We start from the raw sequence: 26943 nt of genomic DNA, 5'->3' as shown, positions 1-26943 counted from the left end.
CTTTAGAAACCAGCAAAGGATGACCAAAAAATTGATAAAAAGGGTGAAAATAGAATATGAGAGTAAACTAGCAAGAAACATAAAAAAGGATTGTAAGAGCTTCTACAAGTATGTAAAAAGGAACAGAGTAGCAAAAGTAAGTGTTGGTCCCTTAGAGGCTGAGTCAGGAGAAATTATAATGGGGAAGAAGGAAATGGCAGTGAATTTAAACAAATATGTTGTATCTGTCTTCACAGTAGAAGACACAAAAAGCATACCAAAAATAGCGGGGAACCAAGGTGCTAATGAGAGTGAGGAGCTTAAAGTAATTAATTTCAGTAGAGAAAAATACTTGAGAAACTAATGGGACTAAAAGCCGACAAATCCCCTGGACCCGCTGGCCTATATCCTAGGGTTCTAAAAGAGATGGCTGCAGAGATAGTGGATGCATTGGTTGTGATCTCCCAAAATTACCTAGATTCTAGAACGGTCCCAGCAGATTGGAAGGTAGCAAATGTAACCCCGCTATTCAAGAAAGGAGGGGGAGAGTTAGCCTGACATCAGTCATCGGGAAAATGCTGGAATCCATTATAAAGGAAGTGGTAACTGGGCACTTAGAAAAACAAAATATGATTAGGCAGAGTCAACTTGGTTTTATGAAAGGGAAATCATGTTTAACAAATTTGTTAGAGATTCTTGAGGATGTAACTAGCAGGGTAGATAAAGGGGAACCAGTGGATTTCCAAAAGGCATTTGATAAGGTGCCACATAAAAGGTTGCTGTGCAGGAGAAGCTAAAGATAGTATTAGATCAAAGGAAGAGGCTTATAATGTTGCCAAAAAGAGTAGTAAGCCTGAGGATTGGGAGGATTTTAATATTCAGCAAAGGAGGACCAAGAAATTGATAAAGAAAGGGAAAATAGAATATGAGAGTAAACTAGCAAGAGACATAGAAACAGACTGTAAAAGCTTCTATAGGTATGTAAAAAGGAAAGATTAGCTAAAGTAAATGTGGGTCGTTTACAGGCTGAGACAGGAGAAAGGAAATGGCAGAGAAATTAAAGAAATACTTTGGCTGTGATTTTATAAATGGAGGCGATTTGAGTGTGGGTCAGCTGGTTTCTGGCTTCCAGTCCCGCCCCCAGCTGCATCCACTCCACAGACATGATTTTGCTTTAATTGACCTTGTTAAGCCCGCCCTGCGGGCTTGCCGGCCAATTAAAAGGAAGCAGGTCTGATGATATCCTTTGATGACGCAACATCATTTGATGACGTGTCATCTGCCGGTTTCCTTAAAGGGACCACGCACAATTTTTTTTTGACAGTTGATTTCTCAGTGTTTGACAGCATTGAGGTGCTGAAAACACTGACAATCACTGCAAAAAGGTGACCTCTTGCACCCAGCCTCTCCAATGACTCCCTCCATAAGCTGGAATAGATGGCAGTTGCAGGTGAGGTGACAGAAGCGATCTGTCACTGGTGAGAGAGGTTCTCCCAATGAGGTGGCACTGGACATGGATTTCAAAACTGGTAAGCTAAAGAAATCTCCTTCACACCACTTCTGCAGCTTTCATCATTCCACAAACATTACAGCAGACTCACAACATGCCACACTTACCTGACGTGGTGTCCGGATGTCGGGAAACCCGACCCAGAAGCGGGAAAATCCAAAAGCAGCCAGAAATCTACTGGCAAGTAACTGTTGGGTAATTGCCTTTAATGCTCTTCCCGCCACTAGGTGTCGGGTCCATTCGCAAATCGGGGACCTGACACTTGGGAAAGCTGTTTGGAGGCAGGCTGACGGCGGGATCGGAATTCGCTGACAATCAAAACAAATTTAACCTCTGACCCACCTCCAAACATGCACTCTGAGCGCTGGCAAAAACGTGGCCTAAGTGTCTGTCTTCACAGAAGAAGATGCTAAAAAATTCCCAGAAATAGTGGCGAACCAAGAGTCCACCGAGAATGAGGAACTTAAAGAAATTAGTATTAGTAAAAAAATAGTAGTGGAGAAATTAATGGGACTGAAAGCCGATAAACCCCCTGGACCTGATGGCCTACATCCTAGGGTTTTGAAAGAGGTGGCTATAGAGATGGTGGATGCATTGGTTATCATTTTCCATTATTCCATAGATTCTAGAACGGCTCCCACGTATTGGAAGGTAGTAAATATAGCCCCACTATTTAAGAAAGGACGGAGAGAGAAAACGAGGAACTACAGACCAGTTAGCCTGACACCAGTATTAGGGAAAATGCTGGAATCTATTATTAAGGACGTAGTAACAGGGCACTTAGAAAATAATAATAGGATTGGGCAGAGCCAACACGGATTTATGAAGGGGAAATCATGTTTGACGAATCTGTTAGAGTTTTTTGAGGTTGTAACTAACAGAATAGGTAAGGGGGAACCAGTGGATGTGGTGTATTTGGATTTTCAGAAGGCATTCGATAAGGTGCCACACAAGAGGTTATTAAACAAAATTAGGGCTCATGGGATTGGGGGTAATATACTAGCATGGATTGGTTAACGGACAGAAAACAGAGAATAGGAATAAATGGGTCATTTTTGGGTTGACAGGCTGTAACTAGTGGGGTATCGTAAGGATCAGTGCTTGGGCCTCAGCTATTCACAATCTACATCAATGATTTGGATGAGGGGACAAAATGTAATATATCCAAATTTGCTGATGATACAAAGCTGGGTAGGAATGTAAGTTGTGAGGAGGATGCAAGGAGGCTTCAGGGGGATATAGACAAGCTAAGTGAGTGGGCAAAATCATAGCAAATGGAATATAATGTGGAGAAATGTGAAGTTATTCACTTTGGTAGGAAAAATAGAAAAGCAGAGTATTTTTTAAATGGTGAGAGATTGGGAAATGTTGGTGTTCAGAAGGACCTGGGTGTCCTTGCACACGAATCACTGAAAGTTAACATGCAGGCACAGCAAGCAATTAGGAAAGCAAATGGTATGTTGGCCTTTATTACAAGAGGATTTGAGTATAAAAGTAAAGACATCTTACTGCAATTAAGTAGGGCCCTGGCGAGACCACGCCTGGAGTATTGTGTACAGTTTTGTTGTCCTTACCTAAGGAAGTATATACTTGCCATAGAGGGAGTGCAACGAAGGTTCACCAGACTGATTCCTGGGATGGGGGGATTGTCCTATGAGGAGAGATTGAGTAGACTAGGCCTCTATTCTCTGGAGTTTAGAAGAATGAGAGGTGATCTCATTGAAACATACAAAATTCTTACAGGGCTTGACAGGGTAGATGTAGGAAGGATGTTTCCCCTGGCTGGGGAGTCTAGAACCAGGGGTTACAGTCTCAGATTAACGGGTTGGCCATTTGGGACTGAGATGAGGAGGCTCAGTCGTTGAGTATATTCAAGACAGAGATCGATAGATTTTTGGATATTAAGGGAATCCAGGGATATGGGGACAGTGCAGGAAAGTGTAGTTATACAGTCATAGAGACATAACTGCACAGAAGGAGACCATTCCGCCCATCGAGTCCGTGCCGGCTCTCAGTAGAGCAATCCAGTCAGTTCCATTCCCCCGCTCTATCCCCGTAGCCCTGCAAGTTTATTTCCCTCAAGTGCCTATCCAGTCTCCCCTTGAAAACATTGAGTGTCTCCGCTTCCACCACTTCCTTCGGCAGCAAATTCCAGGTCCTCACCACTCGCTGCGTAAAAAAGTTTTTCCTCACGTCCCCCCTGTATCTCTTGCCCAAAACCTTAAATCTGTGTCCCCTAGTCCTTGTACCATCAACTAGTGGGAACAGCCTTTCCCCGACTAGCCTATCCAAACCCATCATAATCTTGTACACCTCTATCAAATCACCCCTCAACCTCCTTTGCTCTAATGAAAACAAATCCAGCTTCTCCAACCTGTCCTTGTAGCTAAGATCCCCCATCCCTGGAACTATTCTGGTAAATCTCCTCTGCACCCTCTCAAGGGCCTTCACATCCTTCCTAAAGTGTGGTGACCAGAACTGGACGCAATACTGCAGTTGTGGCCTAACCAGCGCTTTATAAAGGTTCAGCAGAACTTCTGTACTTTTGCACTCAATACTTCTATTTATGAAGCCTAAGATCCCATATGCTTTGTTAACCACTCTCTCAATATGTCCTGCCACCTTCAGGGAACTATGCACATTAACTCCCAGGTCCCTCTGTTCCTGCACGCTCTTTAAAACTGTGCCATTAAGTGTATATTGGCTCACCCTGTGCCTTCTGCCAAAATGCATCACCTCACACTTCTCTATATTAAATTCCATCTGCCACTTGTCTGCCCATTCAGCTAGCCTTTCTATGTCCTATTGCAGTCGATTGATATCATCATCACTGTTTGCCATACCCCCAAGTTTGGTGTCATCGGCAAATTTAGAGGTTCTACTCTGTATTCCAATATCCAGGTCATTTATATTTATCAAAAAAAGCAGTGGCCCCAGCACTGACCCTTGGGGAACACCACTGTCTACCATCCTCCAGTCTGAAAAACAGCCATTTACCACAACTTGCTGTTTTCTGTCCTTAAGCCAATTCCTTATCCAAGCTGCGACTGACCCATCTATTCCATGAGCCTCAATTTTGTTAACCAGCCTTCTATGTGGTACTTTGTCAAACTCCTTCTGAAAATCTATGTAGACAACATCCATTGCATTCCCTTCATCAATCTTCTCTGTTACTTCATCAAAAAATTCAATTAGATTAGTCAAACATGATCTGCCTTTTACAAATCCATGTTGGCTCTCTTTAATTAGCTTAAACCTCTCCAAGTGCCCATTAATTTTTTCCTTGATTATTGTTTCTAAAACTTTACCCACCACTGATGTTAAACTGACCGGCCTGTAGTCACTATGATGGTCCTTACACCCTTTTTTGAACAATGGTGTCATATTTGCCAATCCTCAGGCACCTCCCCCGCATCTAGGGAAGATTTGAAAATTATGGCAAGCCCTTCTGCTATCTCCTCCCCCAATTCCCTTAGCAACCTGGGATGCAAGCCATCTGGACCAGTCGACTTGTCCACTCTAAGCATATCCAGCCTTTCTAGTATATCCTGTCTATCAATTTTCACCCCTTCCATTGCTTCTAGCTTTTCCACTTCTACCAATATTTTGTCAGCATCCATCTCCTTAGCAAACACTGATACAAAGTACTCATTGAGTATTCTAACCTTGCCCTGCACCTCTAAGCATATATGACCTTCTTTGTCTCTAATAGGCCCCACCCCACCTCTTACTACTTGCTTACTGTTTACATGCCGGTAGAAGATTTTTGGGTTCCCTTTTATGTTAACCGCCATTCTACTCTCATATTCTCTCTTTGCAAATCTTATTTTCATCTTCACATCCCCTCTCAACTTATTGTATTTGGTCTGGTTCTCCCTTGAAGAATTCACCTGACATGCATTATACGCCTTCTTTTTTTGTTTCATCATCTTTTCTATCTCCCTCGTCATCCAAGGAGCCCTTGCTTTGGTTCCCTTACCCTTCCCTCTTGTTGGAATGTACCAAGACTGTACTTGGAACATCTCCTCCTTAAAGATCACCCGTTGTTCCGTTACAGTTTTTCCTGTCAGTCTTTGGTTCCATTTTACCCTGGCTAGATCCTTTCGCATCCCATTGAAGTTAGCCCTATTCCAGTTTAGAAGTTCCACTCTAGATTGTTCCCTGCTCCTTTCCATTGCTAATCTAAATCTTATGATACGATGCTCACTCATACCCAAGTGTTCTCCCACAGACACTTGGTCGACCTGGCCCACCTCATTCCCCAGCACCAGATCCAGCAATGCCTCCTTCCTAGTTGGGCCAAGAACATACTGGTCAGGGAAATTCTCCTGAACACATTTCAGAAATTCCTCCCCCTCCTTTCCCTTTACCCTAGCATTATCCCAATCAATATTTGGGTAATTAAAGTCCCCCAATATCACCACTCTATAGCTCTTGCATATCTCTGCGATTTCCCTGCAGATTTGCTCCTCTACCTCCCTCTCACTATTTGGAGGCCTATAGAATACCCCCAATAGCGTGATCATACCCTTTTTGCTCCTCAACTCTAACCAAATGGATTCTGTCCTTGTCCCCTCAAGAACATCCTCCCTTTCCAATGTCTTCCTTAATCAGCACTGCCACCCCACCTCTCTTTTTTGCTTCCCTATCTTTTCTGAACACCTTGTACCCTTGATTATTAAGTGCCCAGTCCCCACTGTTTTTAAGCCACGTTTCCGTTATTGCTACAACATCATATTGCCACATGGCTAATTGTGCTTGTAGCTCACCAACCTTATTCACCACACTGTGCGTTTACGTACATGCATACTAAACCCATTTTTGAATTTTTTGTAGTCTTTCTTAGTCTGCTCCTATCTAATATGGTACAATACCGCCTCTAGTATTATCTTCTCTAGTACTATCCAACACACTCACTCTTTTATGCACCTTATTCCTCTCTTCTACTCCTATATGCTGGTGCCCATTCCCCTGCCAAGCTAGTTTAAACCCTCCCCAACAGCACTAACAAACCTCCCCGCAAGAATATTGGTCCCGGCTCTGTTGAGGTGTAACCCGTCCGGGCTTGCACAGGTCCCACCTTCCTCAGAAATGGTCCCAATGCCTCAGGAATGTAAAGCCCCCCCTCCTGCACCATTTCTCCAGCCACGCATTCACCTGTTCTATTCTCCTATTCCTGTACTCACTAACACGTGACACCGGGAGTATTCCGGAGATTACTACCTTTGAGGTCCTGCTTTTTAATCTCTCTCCTAGCTCTCTAAACTGTGCCTGCAGGACCTCATGTCTCTTTCTGCCTATGTTGTTGGTACCGATATGAACAATGACCTCTGGCTGTTTATCCTCCCCCCTCAGAGTGTCCTGCAGCCACTCAGTGACATCCTTGACCCTGGCACCAGGGAGGCAACACACCATACAAACAGAAAATACTGCAGATGCTGGAAATCTGAAATAAAAACAGAAAATGCTGGAGAAACTCAGCAGGTCAGGCAACATCTGTGAAGAGAAAAACAGAGTTAACGTTTCAGGTCAATGTCCTTTCGTCAGAACAACAGGCAACACACCATACTGGAGTCGCAGAAACACCTGTCTGCTCCCCTAACTATCGAATCCCCTACCACTATTGCTCTTCCACTCTTTTTCCTCCACCCCCCGTGCAGCTGAGCCACCTGTGGTGCCATGGACTTGACTCTGGCTGCACTCCCCAGCGGAACCATTGCCCTCACCAATACTCAGAACAGAATACTGGTTGGAGAGCGCGATGCACTCCAGGGACTCCTGCACAACCTTCTTGGTCCTCCTCTTCTGTCTGGTGATCACCCATTTGAGGTAGAAGATCAGCCATAATCATATTGAATGGTGGAGCAGGCGCGAGGGGCCAAATGGCCTACACCTGCTCCTATTTCTTATGTTGTTATGTTCTTCAGATAAGAGCTCATGGGGTTGGGGGTAATGTATTAGCATGGATAGAGGATTGGTTAACGGACAGAAAACAAAGAATAGGGATAAACGGGTCATTTTCAGGTTGGCAGGCTGTAACTAGTGGGGTGCTGCAAGGATCAGTACTTGGGCCTCAGCTATTTACAATCTAATTAATGACTTCGATGAAGGGACCGAGTGCAGTGTATCCAAGTTTGCTGATGATACAAAGCTAGGTGGGAAAGTAAGCTGTGAGGAGGACACAAAAAGCCTGCAAAAGGATACAGACAGATTAATTGAGTGGGCAATAAGTTGGCAGATGGAGTCTAATGTGGGGAAATGTGAGGTTATCCACTTTGGTAGGAAAAATAGAAAAACAGAATATTTTTTAAATGGTGAGAAACTATTAAATGTTGGCGTTCAGAGAGATTTAGGTGTCCTCGTACAGGAAACACAGAAAGTTAGTGTGCAGGTACAGCAAGCAATTAGGAAGGCAAATGGCATATTGACCTTTATTGCCAGGGGGTTGGAGTACAAGAGTAAGGAAATCTTGCTACAATTGTACAGGGCCTTGGTGGACCACACCTGGAGTACTGTGCACAGCTTTGGTCTCCTTATCTAAGGAAGGATATACTTGCCTTAGAGACGGTGCAACGAAGGTTCACTGGATTGATTCCTGGGATGAGAGGACTGTCCGATGATGAGAGATTGTGTAGATTGGGCCTATACTCTCTGGAGTTTAGAAGAATGAGAGGTGATCTCATTGAAACATACAGGATTCTGAGGGGGATTGACAGGGTAGATGCTGAGAGGTTGTTTCCCCTGGCTGGAGTCTCTAGAACGAGGGGGCATAGTCTCAGGATAAGTGGTCGGCCATTTAAGACTGAGATGAGGAGTAATTTCTTCACTCAGAGGGTTGTGAATATTTGCAATTCTCTACTACAAAGGGTTGTGGATGCTGAGTCGTTGAGTGTATTCGAAGCTGAGATAGATTTTTGGGCTCTAAGGGAATCAAAGGATTATGGAAGTCGGGTGGGAAAGTGGAGTTGAGGTCGAAGATCAGCCATGATTTTATTGAATGGCGGGGCAGCCTCGAGGGGCCGTATGGCCTACTCCTGCTCCTAATTCTTATGTACTTATGTTCTTATGATGGTAAATATGGTTTTAACAAGAACTTCAAAAGTACAGATTTTTGAATATTAAAAATCTATTTTGTTGTAATTCCTGACAGCGGGGGAAAATGTCCATGTTCCTCGGCCAGGGAATATCGGATCACACAGAGGAAAGTCAGCTTGGGCTGATCACAAACCCTGCTTGATTTTCTGCCCATAGATGAGAAATTCTGTGAGACCCACTGTTCTCCAGGCCCAAATCTCCAATACACACCCCTGGAATGCAAAGGTGCACAGTAGGAGCACATATTTGTAAAATCTCCCTTCATAAGATACACCATATCAATAAGAATCAGATCTTTGTTTCAAGTTTACAGACAGTGGGGTAAATTTTCATCTGCACCATCTGGGAATGAAAATCGGGTAGTTTCTATGGCGGGTGGATAATCCGCTCTGTCAGATTAATGACCAGGCGTGAAGACGAAGATCTACGCCGCTGTAATTCAAAATGTTACACACTGGTATTAAAGGAATATTTTTATAATGAACTTTGTTTTTGAATAGGTGCTTTTCAGAATTTGCAGGAGCTCAGAGAGCTGTACTTCGGGCCACAAGTGCAGTTTCAAGACTTTCAATATCAAGCACTGCTTCCTCTCAAAAAAATTAAGGTAAGACTAAGGTTTAACGGGGGGAACAATGACTTGACAAGGTGTGAAGCTAGATACAGATGTTTGAGGCCATTCGGTCCCTCTCAGCTCATTGATCTATAATAAAGAGGGCTTGTAGTCCCATCACGCCCATAAAAAGTAATGTACTTGCTGATTTCTTTTCTTCAGCCAATTCCTTAACCCTCTGCTTTGAGTTTCATTAGTAGCCTTTCACAAAGAACTTTATCAAAGGCATTTTGGAAATCTAAATGCACATTATATGGGTTTCCACTCTCCACTTCCTCAAAAAAGTCAAAGCGATTACTCAGGCAGAAACTTCCCCCTCTAAAACCATGTAATCCACGAGATAATTCTCATACAAATAGTCCTTAAATTTGTTCCTGATAATCAATTTCAGTATTTTACCAGATTTTGAGGTTAGCCTGTTGGGTCTGTAGTTGCCCAAATTACATTTGTCTCCTTATTGAATATGGGTACCATGTTTCCAATCTAAGGACACCTTTCCAAGATTTGGTGACTCCCTGTGATGATTATCAACATTTCACAAATTTCATCCCGGTCTCTTGCTGACCTAGGATGGATACCATCCCTTCCCAGGGGCTTGGGATGTTAATAAACTATTTCTCTCAAATCCTAGTAGCCAGCCCTTTTAAAATTGTACACATCTAGATTATTGTTTTGGGCAATGTTGAATCTGATAGTCATATTGAAATTAATCATGTTATGGTCACTAGATGCCTCAAATTCCGCTTTCTGTCAGCTGTTGGGTTACTTACATAAGATCATAAGAATTAGGAGCCCTTTGAGCCCGCTATTCAATAAGATCATGGCTGATCTTTGGCCTCAACTGCACTTTCCCACCTGATCTCCATATCCCTTGATTCCCCTCGAATCCAAAAATATTTCTATATCAGCCTTGAATGTATGCAACGACTGAGCATCCACAGCCCTTTGGGGTAGAGAATTCCAAAGATCCACAACCCTCTGAGTGATGCAATTCCACCTCATCTCAGTCTTAAATAGCCGACCCCTTATCCTGAGACTATGCCCCCGAGCTCTAGACACTCCAGCCAGGGGAAACGACATTTCAGCATCTACCCTGTCAATCCCCCTCAGAACCTTACCATCAATAGGTTGGAGAGAGAACTGCCTATTGTGGCTGCCCAATGCACTGGGCCATGAAGCAATCATGCATTACATTTATGAGGACAGGTTGCATAAACTTGGCTTGTATTCCCTTGAGCTTGGAAGGTTGAGAGGTGGTCTAATTGAGGTGTTTAAAATGATTTTGGGATTCAATAGGGTAGATACAGATTAACCCTCTGGTGGGGGAACCCAGAACAGGAGGGCAAAATCTCAAAATTAGAGCTAGGCCATTTAGGAATGATGTCAGGGAGAACTTGGTCACACAAAGGGTGGTGGAAATCTGGAACTCACTCCCCTAAAAGGCTATGGATGATAGGTTAGTTGAAATTTTCAAGACTGCACTCAATTGCTTTTTGTTGAGTTACGGTATCAAGGGATATGGAACAAAAACGGGAAAATGGAGTTGAGGTACAGATCATCCATGACCTAAGTGAATGCCGAAACAGGGTTGAGGGCTGAATGACCTATTCCTGTGCTTATGTTGCTATGCTTCCTGAACATTCTGTGTCTGACTATGTTATATTTATTTCCGTCTAATGAGCTAGCCATGGTTTTGCTCTTCCCCACAAGTGGAAACACTCTCTCTGTGTCTATTCTATCAAAACCTTTCATAATTTTAAAGACTTCTATTAGGTCACCCCTCAGCCTTCTCTTTTCAAGAGAAAAGAGACCCAGCCTGTTCATCCTTTCCTGATAGGTATAACCTCACATTTCTGGTATCATCCTTGTAAATCTGTTTTGCATCCTCTCCAATGCCTCTGTATCCATTTTATATCATCCATGACCTAAGTGAATGCCAGCGCCAGGGACCCGGGTTCAAATCCGGCCTCGGGTGACTGTCTGTGTGGAGTTCGCACATTCTCCCCGTGTTTGCGTGGGTTTTCTCCGGGTGCTCCGGTTTCCTCCCACAGTCCAAAGATGTGCAGGTTAGGTTGATTGGCCATGATAAAAATTGGCCCTTAGTGTTAGGGGGGATTAAATACGTGGGGTTACGGGGATAGGGCTTGGGTGGGATGGCTGTCGGTGTAGGGACCGGGTGCTAGGGTTTGGATGATCAGCCATGATCTCGTTGAATGGCGGAGCAGGCTCGAGGGGCCGAATGGCCTACTCCTGCTCCTATCTTCTATGTTTCTATGTTATGGCGACCAGAATTGTACACAGTACTCCAGGTATGGTCTAATTAAGGTTCAATACAAGTTTAGCATAACTTCTCTGCTTTTCAATTCTATCACTCTGCTAGTGCTTAGTTTGATTTTTTTAAATTGCCTTATTAACCTGCGTTGCTACCTTTAGTGATTTGTGTGTTTGTACTTCAAGGTCCCTTTGCTCTTCCACCAAATTTAGATTCTTACTTTCCAAGCATTAAGTGACCTCCTTATTTTTCTTACCAAAATGTAATACCTCACGTTTATCTGTGTTGAAATTCATTTGCCAATTATGTGCCCATCCTGCAAGTTCATTAATGCCCTCCTGTAATTTGTTACAGTCCTCCTCAGTATTGACTATCCCCCCCAATTTGGTGTCATCTGCAAATTTAGAAATTGTGCTTTTGATTCCAAAGTCTAAATCATTAATATATATTATACAACAGTGGTCCCAGCACTGATCCTTGTGGGACCCCACTTTCCACCCTCGGCCACTCTGAATAGCTACCCTTTACTCCTACTCTCTGCTTTCTGTCTTGAAGCCAACTAGCTATCCATTCTGCTATTTGTCCCCTGACTTTTTTTTAATTCATTCATGGGATGTGGGCATCGCTGGCAAGGCCAGCATTTATTGGCCATCCCTAGTTGCCCTTGAGAAGGTGGTGGTGAGCCACCTCTTGAACCATTCGTAATAAGGTGGATGAATTAGCTGCGCAAATAGAGGTAAACGAATATGATATGATTGGGATTACGGAAACATGGCTCCAGGGTGGCCAAGGCTGGGAACTCAACATCCAGGGGTATTCAATATTCAGGAAAGATAGGCAAAAAGGATATATAGATTGGGCTAACCAAATTAGTAACTATACTGTGGAGGAGGAATTCCTGGAGTGTATACGGGATGGTTTCCTGGACCAATATGTCGAGGAACCAACTAGAGATCAGGCCATCTTAGACTGGGTGTTATGTAATGAGAAAGGATTAATTAGCAATCTTGTTGTGCGAGGCCCCTTGGGTCGGAGCGATCATAATATGATAGAATTCTTCATTAAGATGGAGAGTGAAGTAGTTGACTCAGAGACTAGGGTCCTGAATTTAAATAAAGGAAACTACGATGGTATGAGGCGTGAGTTGGGTAGGATTGATTGGGGAATGTCACTCAAAGGGTTGACGGTGGATAGGCAATGGCAAACATTCAAAGATCGCATGGATGAACTACAGAATTTGTTCATCCCAGTTTGGCATAAAAATAAAACAAAAAAGGTGACTCAACCGAGGCTAACAAGGGAAATTAGGGACAGCATAAGATCCAAGGAGAGGACATATAAATTGGCCAGAAAAAGCAGTAAACCTGAGGATTGGGAGCAGTTTAGCATTCAACAAAGGAGGACAAAGGGATTACCTAAGAGGGAGAAAATAGAGTATGAGAGTAAGCTTTCAGGGAACATAAAAACTGACTGTAAAAGCTTTTATAGATATGTGAAGAGAAAAAGATTGGTGAAGTCAAGTGTAGGTCCCTTGCAGTCAGAATCAGGGGAATTTATAATGGGTAACAAAGAAATGGCAGACCAATTAAATAAATACTTTGGTTCCGTCTTCATAAAGGAGGACACAAATAACCTCCCAGAGATGTCGGGGAACATAGGGTCTAATGAAAGGGAGGAACTGAAAGAAATCAGTATTTGTAGGGAAATGGTGTTAGGGAAATTGACGGGATTGAAGGCCGATAAATCCCCAGGGCCTGATAATCTACATCCTAGGGTACGTAAGGAAGTGGCCCTAGAAATAGTAGATGCATTGCTGGTCATCTTCCAAAATTCGATAGACTCTGGAACAGTAACTATGGATTGGAGGGTAGCTAATGTTACCCCACTATTCAAAAAAGGTGGTAGAGAGAAAATGGGGTATTACAGACCGGTAAGCCTGACATCGGTAGTGGGGAAAATGCTAGAGTCCATTATAAAAGATGTAATAGCAGAGCACTTGGAAAACAGTGACCGGATCGGACAAAGTCAACATGGATTTACAAAAGGTAAATCATGCTTGACTAATCTACTGGAATTTTTTGAGGATGTAATTAATAAAATAGATAAGGGAGAACCAGTGGATGTGGTGTATTTGGACTTTCAAAAGGCTTTCGATAAGGTCCCACATAAGAGATTAGTGTGTAAAGTTAAGGCACATGGGATTGGGGGCAAGGTATTGACTTGGATAGAGAACTGGTTGGCAGACAGAAAGCAAAGAGTTGGAATAAATGGGTCTTTTTCCGAGTGGCAGGCAGTGACTAGTGGGGTACCGCAGGGATCGGTCCTTGGACCCCAGCTATTCACAATATATATTAATGATCTAGACAAGGGAACTAGATGTAATATCTCCAAATTTGCAGACGACACAAAGCTGGGTGGGCATGTGTGCTGTGAGGAGGATGCCGAGAAACTCCAGTATGATTTAGACAGGTTGAGTGATTGGGCAGAAGCATGGCAAATGCAATATAATGTGGATAAATGCGAGGTTATCCACTTTGGTGTCAAAAACAGGAAGGCAGATTATTATCTAAATAGCAATAGATTGGGAGAAGGGGAAGTGCAACGAGACTTAGGTGTCCTTGTGCACCAGTCGCTGAAGGTAAGCATGCAGGTGCAGTAGGCGGTTAAGAAGGCAAATGGTATGTTGGCCTTCGTAGCGAGAGGGTTTGCGTACAGGAACAAGGATGTCTTGCTGCAGTTGTACAGGGCCTTGGTGAGACCACATCTTGAGTATTGTGTGCAGTTTTGGTCGCCTTATCTGAGGAAGGATGTTCTTGCCATGGAGGGAGTGCAGCGAAGATTCACCAGGCTGATACCTGGGATGGCAGGAATGACGTATGAGGAGAGATTGGGTCGATTGGGCTTATACTTGCTGGAGTTTAGAAGAATGAGAGGGGATCTCATTGAAACTTATAAAATTCTAACAGGACTAGACAGACTGGATGCAGGAAGGATGTTCCCGATGGTTGGGGAGTCCAGAACCAGGGGTCACAGTCTAAGGATAAGGGGTAAGCCATTTAGGACAGAGATGAGGAGGAATTTCTTCACCCAGAGTGGTGAACCTGTGGAATTCTCTGCCACAGAAGGCAGTAGAGGCCAAATCATTAAATATATTCAAGAAGGAGTTAGATATATTTCTTAAGGCTAAAGGGATCAAGGGATATGGAGAGAAGGCAGGGACAGGGTACTGAATTTGGATGATCAGCCATGATCTCACTGAATGGCGGAGCAGGCTCGAGGGGCCGAATGGCCTGCTCCTGCTCCTATCTTCTATGTTTCTATGTTCCTATAACCACTGCAGTCCGTGTGGTGAAGGTACCCCCACAGTGCTGTTAGGGAGGGAGTTCCAGAATTTTGACCCAGCGATGATGAAGGAACCGCGATATACTTCCAAGTCAGGATGGTATGTGACTTGGAGGGGAACTTGGAGGTGGTGGTGATCCCATGCGCCTGCTGCCCTGACCTTCCAGGTGGTAGAGGTCGTGGGTTTGGGAGGTGCTGCTGAAGGAGCATTGGCGAATTGCTGCAGTGCATCTTGTAGATGTAACACTGCAGACATGGTATGCCAGTGGTGGAGGGAGTGAATGCTTCAGGTGGAGAATGGGGTGCCAATCAAGTGGGCTGCTTTGTCTTGGATAGTGTCGAGTTTCTTGAGTGTTGTTGGAGCTGCACTCATCCAGGAAAGTGGAGCGTATTCCATCACACTCCTGCCTTGTGCCTTGTAGATGGTAGAAAGGCTTTGGGGAGTCAGGAGGTGAGACACTCACCACAGAATACCCAGCCGCTGACCTGCACTTGTTGCCACAGTATTTATGTTTCTGGTCAATGTGACCCCCAGGATATTGATGGTGGGGGATTCGGCGATGGTAATGCCATTGAATATCATGGGATGATGGTTAGACGCTCACTTGTTGGAGATAGTCATTGCCTGGCATTTGTGTGGCACGAATGTTACCTGCCACTTATCAGCCCAAGCCTAAATGTTGTCCAGGTCTTGCTGCATGCGGAAATGGATTGTTTCATAATCTGAGGAGTTGCAAATGGCACTGAACACTTTGCAGTTATCAGTGAACATCCCCCCCTTCTGACCTTATGATGGAGGGAAGGTCATTGATGAAGCAGCTGAAGATGGTTGGACCTAGGACACTGCCCTGAGGAACTCCTGCAGTAATGTCCTGGAGTTGTGATGATTGACCTCCAACCACCACAATGACCTTCCTTTGGTTGATCCTACATTCTCTGACTTTATTCATTAGTCTATTATGTGGTACCTTATCGAAGGCCTTTTGAAAATCTAGATAAGTTACATCTACTACATTACTCTTGTCTACTCTCTCTGTTACCTCTTCAAAGAATTCAATGAGGTTGGTGAAGCAAGACTTTCCCTTTTGAAATCCATGTTGACTATTCATTATTATATTTTTTGTTTCTAGATGTTCTTCTATTCGCTCCTTTAGTAGGGATTCCATTATTTTTCCTACCACCTGTTGTGTATATGCCTTTAAGAGAAGAACTGATTCTATACTGCAGTACCGACAGTGACCACCCCTGTATATAAAGCCATAGCAGGCTTCTGTACGTCAGTCTTGAGTTCCCCTCTGTTCAGTAAATACCTGTTTTATTGTTCTCCTGCAGTCCGAGTATTATTGATACCCGGACACTACACTGGCGACGGGCAGGTTCGAACTCACCTGCAGTACTGCATCACCTCACGGGGATCTTTTCCCTGAAGAGAAGCTTCTTGGAGGTCGAAGTCAGAACGGCAGGCGTCGACCGCGGGCAACCGCCCAGGGATCCATCGGAGAGTTGCAGGGGAGGCTGTGGAGATCTGGGCCTGGCTCCCCAGTCGAGGTGATCCAGCAAGTCGTGCTGGTAGCAGGTAGTGCGTTGACCCTTCCGGACTGCGGCGGGCTCAGGCTCGATCGAGCGGCTCTGCAAAGGGGCCGTGCAGCGTCATCGGGAGGAAGAGAGAGAGAGAGGGTGGAGCGCACAGGGTGCGGTCGGTGCTCAAGAACCAGGCAGCATGGAGAGGATAGAACGAGGGGAAGGAAAAGTGATACGCGCTGAAGCCACGGGTCGCCGCCATTACCCTGTAGAATGCTAGGAGCAGTGTGGCAGCAAGGGGAAGAAGGAAAAGTGCGGGAGGCACCATTTTATTCCATTGGGGAAGGAGGAAAAGCGCGGGAGGCGCCATTTTATTCCATTGGGGAAGAAGAAAAAGCGCGGGAGGCACCATTTTAAATCACTCAAGATGCCGAAGAGTGGCAGTATCACTGCTTTCGACAACGAGGTAGAAGACTAGACCACGTATGCGGAAAGAATTGAAGTGTACTGCGAGGCAAATGAGGTGGCCGATGGAAAGAAGGCGTCGGTATTATTAAATTTGATGGGCGCGAGAACGTACGGCCTATTGCGGAATTTAATTACCCCAGCTAAACCAATGGAGAAAAGTTTTGAAGAGATTGTTAATATCTTACAGGAACACTTAAACCCTACACCGCTGCTGATAGCAGAAAGATTCAAGTTCCATAAAAGAAACCAGCACAAAGATGAGAACAATGCTGACTATCTTACGGAACTACGCAAGTTATCGAAGCACTGCCAGTTCGGAGCAGGACTGGCAGACACCTTACGGGATACGTTTGTCTGCGGGCTCCAGAGTGAAGGAACCCAGAAGCGACTACTTTCGGAAAAGGACCTGACGCTAGAACAGGCTTTCAGCGTGGCAGTATCCTACGAAGCAGCAGCACGGGGAGCTGCGGAAATACAACAGAAACCACAAGAATACAGCGCTAACGAAATGGCGTATGGAGCAGAAAAGTGCTATCGCTGCGGCAGAACAACCCATGATCAGAAGGACTGCTGGTTTAAGGACAAAGTATGCAGGCAATGTGGGAAAATGGGACACATAGCAAGAGTCTGCAGGTCGGGAAAGAAAACCAACACTACAAGAACTACTAAGGAAAAGTACAAGAAAGTAAAGAAACTGACAGATAGTAGTTCAGAAGATCAGGAGAGTGATAAGGACTCCGGGAACAGGAGACTAAGTTGTCTAAAGTTACACAACGTGATCGCAAAGGAGGATCACCGAACCATTTGGGTCACCCTCATGATAGCAGGGTCCCCAGTAAAGATGGAATTGGACACAGGATCAGCCCTAACTGTCATGAATCGACGAGACTATGAGCGGCTATTCCCACACATACCCTTAAAGGACATGTCCATTGTACTGAAGACATACACGGGGCAAAAAGTCTACCCCAGAGGAAAAATAAGGGTGCCAGTTGAATACAACGGCAAGGAAACACAGAAACTGTATCTATATATACTACCAGATGGAGGACCACCATTATTGGGACGTGAATGGATCCGAAAAATACAATTGGATTGGCATTCCATTCAGGCGCTAACTGTGACTGATAAAAAGGATGATGACGTCACACCTGGACGACTGTCAAAAATTCTAACTGACGCGAAAGAGGTGTTCCAACAAGGACTTGGGACTCTAAAAGGAGTAACGGCAATGATAAAAATTGAAGATAACGCAAACCCAAAATTTTTTAAGGCCAGACCGGTACCTTACGCGATCCGCCCAGCCGTTGAAGCAGAGCTGGAGAGTCTGGAGTGTTCGGGTGTGCTGTCCAAGGTGGACTGGAGCGAGTGGGCCACACCCATCGTTCCTGTAATGAAGAAATCTTTGAGCAGCACGCCTGGGGAACCGAAGAAGGTTCGCATCTGTGGGGACTTCAAGGTAACTGTGAACCCAGTCCTGCACACAGTACAATATCCACTTCCACGGATAGAAGATATTTTCGTCTCACTATCTGGAGGGAAACGCTTTACAAAGATTGATCTGGCCCAAGCGTACCTACAAATGGAGGTGGAAGAAGCATCTAGGAAATACCTCACGATAAACACTCACAAAGGCCTTTACCAATACAATCGACTGGTATTCGGGGTAGCATCAGCCCCAGCTATTTGGCAGAGGGCGATGGAACAAGTCCTGCAAGGGATCCCGGGGACCCAGTGTTATTTGGATGACATCCTGGTTACGGGCGAAAATGACAGTGAACACCTTGCCAACCTGGAGCAGGTGCTCACAAGATTACAGGAATATGGGCTACGAGCCAACCGCCCCAAATGCGAGTTCTTCAGGAGACAAATCTCGTATTGTGGCCACATGATTGATGAGGAAGGGTTGCACAAGTCGCCGGACAAGATTGAGGCTGTAGTCAAGGCTCCAGCACCGGAAAATGTGTCGCAACTGAGGTCGTTCCTCGGGTTGGTGAACTACTACCATAAGTTCTTGCCGAATTTATCTATAATTCTGCACCCACTGAACGCACTACTGCAAACTGGAGTAACATGGAAATGGAGTGATGAGTGTAAGCGTGCCTTTCAGAAATGTAAATGCCTAATCACTTCAAAAGAAGTATTGGCCCACTACAATCCAACACTACCGATTCGGTTAGCATGTGATGCGTCTCCCTATGGCATCGGAGCGGTGCTGTCACACAAATTCCTTGACGGTTCAGAGAGGCCAATAGCCTTTGCGTCGCGCTCGTTAACCTCAGCCGAGCGTAACTACGCCCAGATTGACAGGGAGGCCCTCAGCATGGTGTGGGGGGTGAAGAAGTTCAATCACTATCTGCACGGGCAGAAATTCATCCTACTGACTGATCATCAGCCCCTGGTCTCCATTTTTAACCCAAAGAAGGGCGTTCCGGTGATGACGGCACAACGGCTGCAAAGATGGTCACTTTTTCTAGGGGCACATCAGTACGACATAGAGTACAAGGGTACGAAACAGCATGGAAACGCTGATGGGCTGTCGCGCCTACCGTTGCTACGGTAGAGGAAGCACCTGCAGTGGACCCTGTTGAGATATTCCATGCGACCATAGTCGAATGTCTACCTGTTACAAACTCAAGTATAGAGAAGGAAACCCGAAATGACCCGACACTCTCTCGGGTCTATGATTTGACGGTGAAGGGATGGCCAGCACATGGCGACTCACTGTTGCCAGCATTCTCGCCAAGGAGAGAACAGCTGTCAGTGTGCCGGGGGACCTTGATGGGTGGAATTACCACTCGGGATCCACACAAGTTGAGAGATAGAGTGCTCAATGAGCTTCATGAGGGTCATCTGGGAGGGGTAAAAATGAAGAGCCTAGCCAGGGCGTTTGTGTGGTGGCTGGGAATCGATAAAGAAATCGAGGATATGACCAAGAGATGCACAGGATGCCAGAAGGTCCAAAATGCTCCACCACAGGCCCCGCTACATCCATGGGAGTGGCCCTCATCTCCATGGCAACGGGTACACATTGATTTTGCTGGTCCATTTATGGACTCAATGTTCCTAATCGCTGTGGATGCCCATTCGAAATGGCCAGAGGTCATCAAAATGTCCTCCACCACCACGGAGAAAACTATTGCAGTCCTACGGACCATCTTCGCCAGGAATGGCTTGCCAGAACAGATTTGCTCCGACAATGGGCCACAGTTTGAGTCCGAGGATTTCCGGAGGTTTCTGAGGAATAATGGGGTGAAACATTACACATCCTGGGACTAGGGACAGGGTCACTGGCAAGGCTTGGAAGCTAAGCAGAGCCAGGCCTGGTTAGTACCTGGAGGGGTGACCATCAGGGAAGACCAGGTGCAGAAGGTCACGGAAGGAGCCCCGAGGAGGGGCGGTTGGTGAGAAGGTCACGGAAGGAGCCCCGGGAGGGGCGGCTGGTGAGCAGGCCCGGGCGTTGGGCTGAAGATTGTCGGACAGTAGGAATGGTGGAATTGGAATGGCGGCGCGCACAGACACAGCGGCTTTGCTTCTCCCAGGACGGTGCTATTTACGTTTAATGTTAATGTTATTTGTACTGGACTCATGGGAGCTTGCAAGATCACATTTCGTTGTTCATGTACTTGTGCATTGTACAATGACAATAAAGTTGAATTATTATTATTATTATATCATGCAGCCACCAATGGATTGGCTGAGAGGTTTGTTCAGACCTTTAAAAAGGCAATAAAGGCAATGAATAATGATGACATACCACTACAACACAAGGTGGATAATTTCTTGTTTGCTTACCGGAATGCGACACATGCAGTCATCAACCAAGCTCCAGCCATAATGTTCTTCAACCGAAGGCTAAGATGTCGCCTGGATTTGCTCAAACCAAACATAAGACGAGATGTTGAGGATAAGCAATTCCAGCACATAAATGAGAAGCCAACCAGGAGCTTCAAGATAGGGCAACCAGTCTTGGCCCGCGACTACCGAACAGAAAAATGGCAGCCAGGAACGATATGCACACAGCAGGGACCACTAATGTACACAGTGGATGTTGGAGAGAGCATCGTGAGATGCCATGCTGACCAGATTCTAGAGTCACAGGAACAAGCCAAACCCATACCACGAGCAGGTGCACCTGGTGATCAACCCGAAGTACAGATTGCGTCTACCTCAGAAGCAGTGGTATTGGAAGCTGACGAACCAACCAATGACAATGAACCAGAATCAACTCCGCCGCAGAAACAGGATACTCAAGAAGGGTGCTATCCAGTCAGGATCAGGAAGCCTCCTCAAAGACTGAACTTATAAATGATTATTTCAGTTGATGTATATAGTACAGAGAAAATTGTAATTGTAATTAGCTATTATTTAGTTGTTAAATGAATGTTATGTACTGTTTATCTAAAAGGGGAGGAATTGTTGTGTATGTGCCTTTAAGAGAAGAACTGATTCTATACTGCAGTACCGGCAGTGACCACCCCTGTATATAAAGCCAGAGCAGGCTTCTGTACGTCAGTCTTGAGTTCCCCTCTGTTCAGTAAATACTTGTTTTATTGTTCTCCTGCAGTCCGAGTATTATTGATACCCGGACACTACACCACCAATGTTAAGCTGACTGGTCTATAGTTCCTTGGACATGTTCTATCTCCCTTCTTAAATATATGTATTACGTTAGCTATCCGTCAGTCCTCTGGCACGACACCTTGTTCTAACAAATTATTAAATATGTGTAGTAATGCCTCTGCTATCTCATCCCTAGATTCTTTTAAAATGCTCGGATGTAATCCGTCAGGAACAGGGGTTTTATCCTTTTTTAATTTGATTGGTTTATTTAATATCTCTCCTTTTTATTTTAAATACGGTTATATCATTTCTAATCTCATCTTCCGATGTCATGTCCACCTGATCTGTCTCCCTGGTAAATACTGAAGCAAAGTAATTATTTAATATTTCTGCCATTTCGCTAACGCTGCCTGTGATTTTAACCTGACCGTCCCATCGTAGCCCTATTCCCATCCTGACTTTCCTTTTTTTATTTATGTGCCTGTAGAATATTTTACTATTTTGGTTTATGTTCCTTGATAATTTAATTTCATAGTTCCTCTTTGCCTTCCCAATTGTTTTTTTGACTTCTCTCCTAATCTTTTCGTATTCTCCCTTGTCATGTTCTCCTCTGCTGTCCATGTACTTAGTATATGCCTCTTTCCTTACCCTCAGTTTTTCCCTCATGTCCTTATTCATCCATGGGGTCTCATTAGTGTTTAGTTTCTTTTTTTTTAGCGGAATATATTTTTACTGGACTCTGTTTTAAATGTTTCCCTAAATGCAGCATTTCTATTACAGAGGTCAGACTGACTGTAAACATCCTACCCAGACTCTGATAAAAGTCCAGTTTGTGCCGGTCCAGGTTTCCAAGGTCTCTGGAACTTTACATTCATGATCAGCACAACAAAAATGGAGAATATGCTAAATATCTGATAAATCTGATGTGCTAAAGTCAGGCAATTTTATTAGTCACCAGTTTAGAACCATACACAGATGTAGTCAGGCACAAGTACAGGCAAATATGAAGGAAGGCAGTGAGATCAGGCCTCTGGAGTTTCCTCAGAGGAGCTGGTAAACATTTTGGGCTGAAAAGTGTTGATGTGAATATCTCCATGTGTACAGAACACTAAAAGACTCTGACTGAAGTTTAATTATTTCCCACAGGTGCTGATTCTCAGAGGCCTCAACCTCACATTTGTACCAGTCATTAATCAAATGCAACTGCTTCAGGACCTGGACTTATCTGATAATAAGATTGATAGAGTATTATCTCAGTACTTTTATAAACTTACCAAACTACAGACACTACGATTTTCAGGTAACAGTGGACACTGGCTAGTCTTTTTATTGGATGTTAAATAATTTTAGACGAAATAAACTTTAAGAGGCGTTTTAGTACATTCTAATTTACCTGTAGTTCATTGAAATTGTGTGATTGTAATTTATTTTGTCACATAGCCTAGGTATTGATTGACATGTATATAGGGAAATTAGAAATAAAAACAGAAGATGATGGAAATACTCAGCAGGCCCATTAAGAGGAAAGTCAGGTTCCGGTTTTGATTAAAATTAAGAGCTGAAAACTGAAAGAAAAACAAGCATTTTGATGGAATTCTTTTTCTGCTGCTAGGTTTTCCCCTCAACAGTCATCGATGTGATGCTTATCTGTGTCTATTCCATTTCCTGTACCTCTGCTCTCATCCTGTCCAACCCTTGTTCTCACCTTCTGTCACTCCAGCCTTTGTATTCACCAGATCGTCATGTGCTATCTACAACATGATCCCACTACATCTTCTGCTCCCCTCACCCCTCTATGTTCCAGAGGGAGTGCTCCCTCTAGAATACCTTTTTCATTCTTCTGCCATCTCTCCTTTGAGCTGCTCTTCCCCTTACACTTTCAAATAGATCTGCAACAGCGACAACACATCCATTCACCTCTTGCCACAGCACAGTCCAGTTACACAACAATTTGCACGTAGGGGTCGATTTGAACTGTTACCAGGAGGCGGGATGTGGGCGACAGCAAGTCGGCACCTAAAACAAAACAACAGCAACTTGTGTTTATATAGTGCCTTTAACATAGTAAGATGTCCCAAGGCGCTGCACTGGAACGGTATCAAACAAAATTTGACACCGAGCCACATAAGGAGAAATTAGGGCAGATGACCAAGAGCTTGGTCAAAGAGGTAGGTTTTAAGGAGTGTCTTAAAGAAGGAAAGAGAGGTAGAGAGGCGGCGAGGTTTAGGAATAGAATTCCAGAGCTTAAGGCCTTGACAGCTGAAGGCACGGCCACCAATGGTGAAGCGATTAAATTCAGGGATGCTCAAGAGGCCAGAATTAGAGGAGCGCAGATATATCTATTTTACACCCTGCCCGATTTTCCTTCCCATTGACTTCTCCTTCAATTCCCACTCTGTTCTCTCTTTGGCCTTCTACACTGATCCAACTATTCTCAACCCAAGCGTCAGGAACATCAGAGATTAAAATTGGAAATTGGAAATTGGAAACCCACGGTCTGGATGCACAATTGCCAACTTGTGCTTTTGGTTTACACTGGGAATAGTGAAGTGGAAAATCTCTCCTAATGTCTTATATTTTTCCAAGGAACTCTGTAGCCCCTGTTTGAACACTGGCAATAGTAGCATCAGTCTTCAGCTATATCCTTCATTTTGGTTTCATTTTAGATCTGCACACACAGGCTTTTGGTTTCTTTCCAAATATCCCCAGATTTTCCTTGGCTGAGCCTTGCACCATCTTATCTGTTTGCGCATTCCTTTGTTTTTTTTTAATGTCTTTCATTCCCTCACTGAGATAACTTTAATTTCCAGCTTTCCTTTAAGCAGGTGTCAGGCTAGGTAACCCATTAATTTCCTCTCGGATTGCAGTATTTAATGTTGATTGTTTTTTTCCTATTTTACTAAAATGCTTATTTATCTTATAGTTTTCAATTTTGAAGAGTTCTGCTCAAAACATTAACTTGTTTTTCCTCTCTACAGATCCTGACCCAATGTGTATTTCCAGCATGTCATTCATTTATTTCTTTTGTTTGTAACATTTCACAGTTCTGACCGTTGTCAATTCACTTTTTCACATGGGATGGGGAGATTGTCCTATGAGGAGAGATTGAGTAGACTAGGCCTATATTCTCTGGAGTTTAGAAGAATGAGAAGTGATCTCATTGAAATGTAGAAAATTCTTACAGGGCTTGACAGGGTAGATGCAGGGAGGATGTTTCCCCCGGCTGGGGAGTCTAGAACCAGGGGTCACAGTCTCAGAATAAGGGGTCGGCCATTTAGGACTGAGATGAGGAGAAATTTCTTCACTCAGAGGGTGGTGAATCTTTGGAATTCTCTACCCCAGAGGGCTGTGGAGGCTCAGTCATTGAGTATATTCAAGACAGAGAGCGATAGATTTTTGAATATTAAGGGAATCAAAGAATATGGGAATAGTGTAGGAAAGTGGAGTTGAGGTAGAAGATCAGCCATGATCTTATTGAATGGCGGAGCAGGCTCGAGGGGCCGAATGGCCTACTCCTGCTCCTATTTCTTATGTTCTTACATGGAAATATAGGGTTAAGGTTCAGACTTTTTTTTAATGTTTACTTTCGCGCTTGCAGTTACTTTCATAAGCAGGCTCAGTATCAAATTTTGTTTGATAACATGCCTGTGAAGCGCCTTTGGACGTTTTACTATGTTAAAGGCACTATATAAATGCAAGTTGTTGTTGTGTAACACATAGAATTACAAATTGAATCAAATCCATTGCAGAGATCCTGACCAAGCTGTCATTTGTTCCTCTCAATTTATTTTCTTTCAGCTCATCTGATTCGTCTTTTTTTTGTTAAATAAACAGGTGAAGAAGTTCAGACAACTGATCTGACACCAGATTAAGTATCTAGTATTTCGTAACACTGCCCAGTAAAATGTAAAGGCCCAAAACCAAATCTTTGCACAGGGGCCCCGTAAAGCAAACACCGCTACTGTGGGAAACATATAGAAAATGTCACTTTTCAATGTCTGATGAGTCTTCGTATTCATTGACTGATAGGTCTGGTTACAAAATAATTTTTACTGTGTTGGCCAATATATTAGCCAATCGTTTATGCAAGCTATTTACTTAATTATCTTATCCCATTCAACCTTTGATTGTCTTCTTGCAAACAAGATATGACATACATGTATACACTAATAGTCACAGTTAACTGCAACATAAATTAACATGTCACTGCTTGGCCCAGTTTAACACTTGAACCCTTTGTCTATACTTTCCATTTACATAGAATTCTCTCACTTCAAAACTATGAATTGTTTTTGCAGGGTCGGGAATTACATTTATCAGCAAATCAGCCTTCAACTCTCAGAAGAATCTGAGGCTGTTGGACTTGTCCAGGAATGAGCTGGTCACCCTTTCCAAAGAGACACTCAATCCCATTGTTCGGTCAGTAGGTGGTGCTGTGGGCATTAAATTGGCTCAGAACCCATTTCACTGTGATGCCAACATGTGCTCGATGAAGAAATGGTTGGACATTGTAAAGGTACAAGCCTGCTACCTATCTTTGAAATTAATACCAGTACGTTTTGTAAAGTCTGTGGGTTGTACAGTTAATAACGACACAGACTTCAGGAATAACAAACAAACAGGTCTTTACTATTCGAAGGTCAGGGCGAATCTGCCCCAGCAATCCTGCCACAACACTTATATACTGGTGTGGTCACTGTCGGTATTACAGTATACAGAAGCCAAACAAGTAGTGCCACACCTAAAGTAGTTCTCTTAAAGGTGAACGGTTACATACAATAGTTTCCTTAAAGGTAGACGGGTACATACACTACAATCCTCCCTTTTTAGCTTATTACTTACAGAGTCCCATTAACATACATATCTTCAACTTCATATAAAACACTTTACAGATATAATCTCGGTGGGAAACAGTCCACAAAGTCAGTCTCTGCGGGAACAGTTCACAGATTCAGTCTCCGATCTTGACTCGGTCCGAACAACATCTCTTTGGTGTAGCCGGTTCACATGGATAGTGTGACTCCTCCATAGCCTTTTCCTTGACGTAACAGCTTGAACTTTCGTCCTGTTGAACTGGCAGTGCCGACTTTTATAATACTGGCTGTCTTGATAATTTCCCACTTTTAAACTAATTTAGCTCCTTTCGTAGGTCCCCTCCTGAGCTGGTAGAAGTGATAATATTTTAGATAGTTATTGTCTTCTGCCTCTTCTTTTTCTTTTCTGCCTTTTTGAGACTCTCGGGGCTCCTTTCTCGGCTGCCAGCTGTAGCGCCACCAACTCTCTATGTTCCTTAGACCTTAAGTGTTTCATCCTGATTTCAGCACTTTGGGAGTTTTCCTCACAAACTGGGCAGACCAGATCCTCGTAATATTCAGTGTCACTCAACAGGTCATGGTAATATTCGGGGTCGTCCTGAGTTAGGCCAGCGAGAGGGCCTTCTACTTCCTCCTTACCCATCTGGACGTTAGCTGACTGTGGTTCCTTCCCTAGACATCTTTCTTGAAAAGACTTCTTCATGCATTCATCTTCATCCCGCTCTTCCTGGGTTTCCTGCAAATCCTTCACTAATGACCTCATTTGTGA

General features: G+C 44.1%; 1 protein-coding gene across 1 annotated transcript in view; it reads left to right on the top strand.

Annotated features, from left to right (window-relative positions):
- Nucleotides 1-26943, top strand: part of LOC147123156 (uncharacterized) — a 48917-nt gene that overhangs the window by 12823 nt on the left and 9151 nt on the right. The window contains exons 3-5 of the mRNA XM_085968036.1: nt 9085-9188; nt 22507-22660; nt 25659-25876. Of these exons, the coding sequence (XP_085824162.1) occupies nt 9085-9188; nt 22507-22660; nt 25659-25876 (476 nt within the window). The remainder of the gene's footprint in view (nt 1-9084; nt 9189-22506; nt 22661-25658; nt 25877-26943) is intronic.

This window comes from Somniosus microcephalus, chromosome 2 (assembly GCF_052327205.1).
Source record: "Somniosus microcephalus isolate GS21.2 chromosome 2, FLI_Smic_1.0, whole genome shotgun sequence".
Classification (NCBI taxonomy): domain Eukaryota; kingdom Metazoa; phylum Chordata; class Chondrichthyes; order Squaliformes; family Somniosidae; genus Somniosus; species Somniosus microcephalus.
This window is presented reverse-complemented; position numbering and strand designations above follow the sequence as displayed.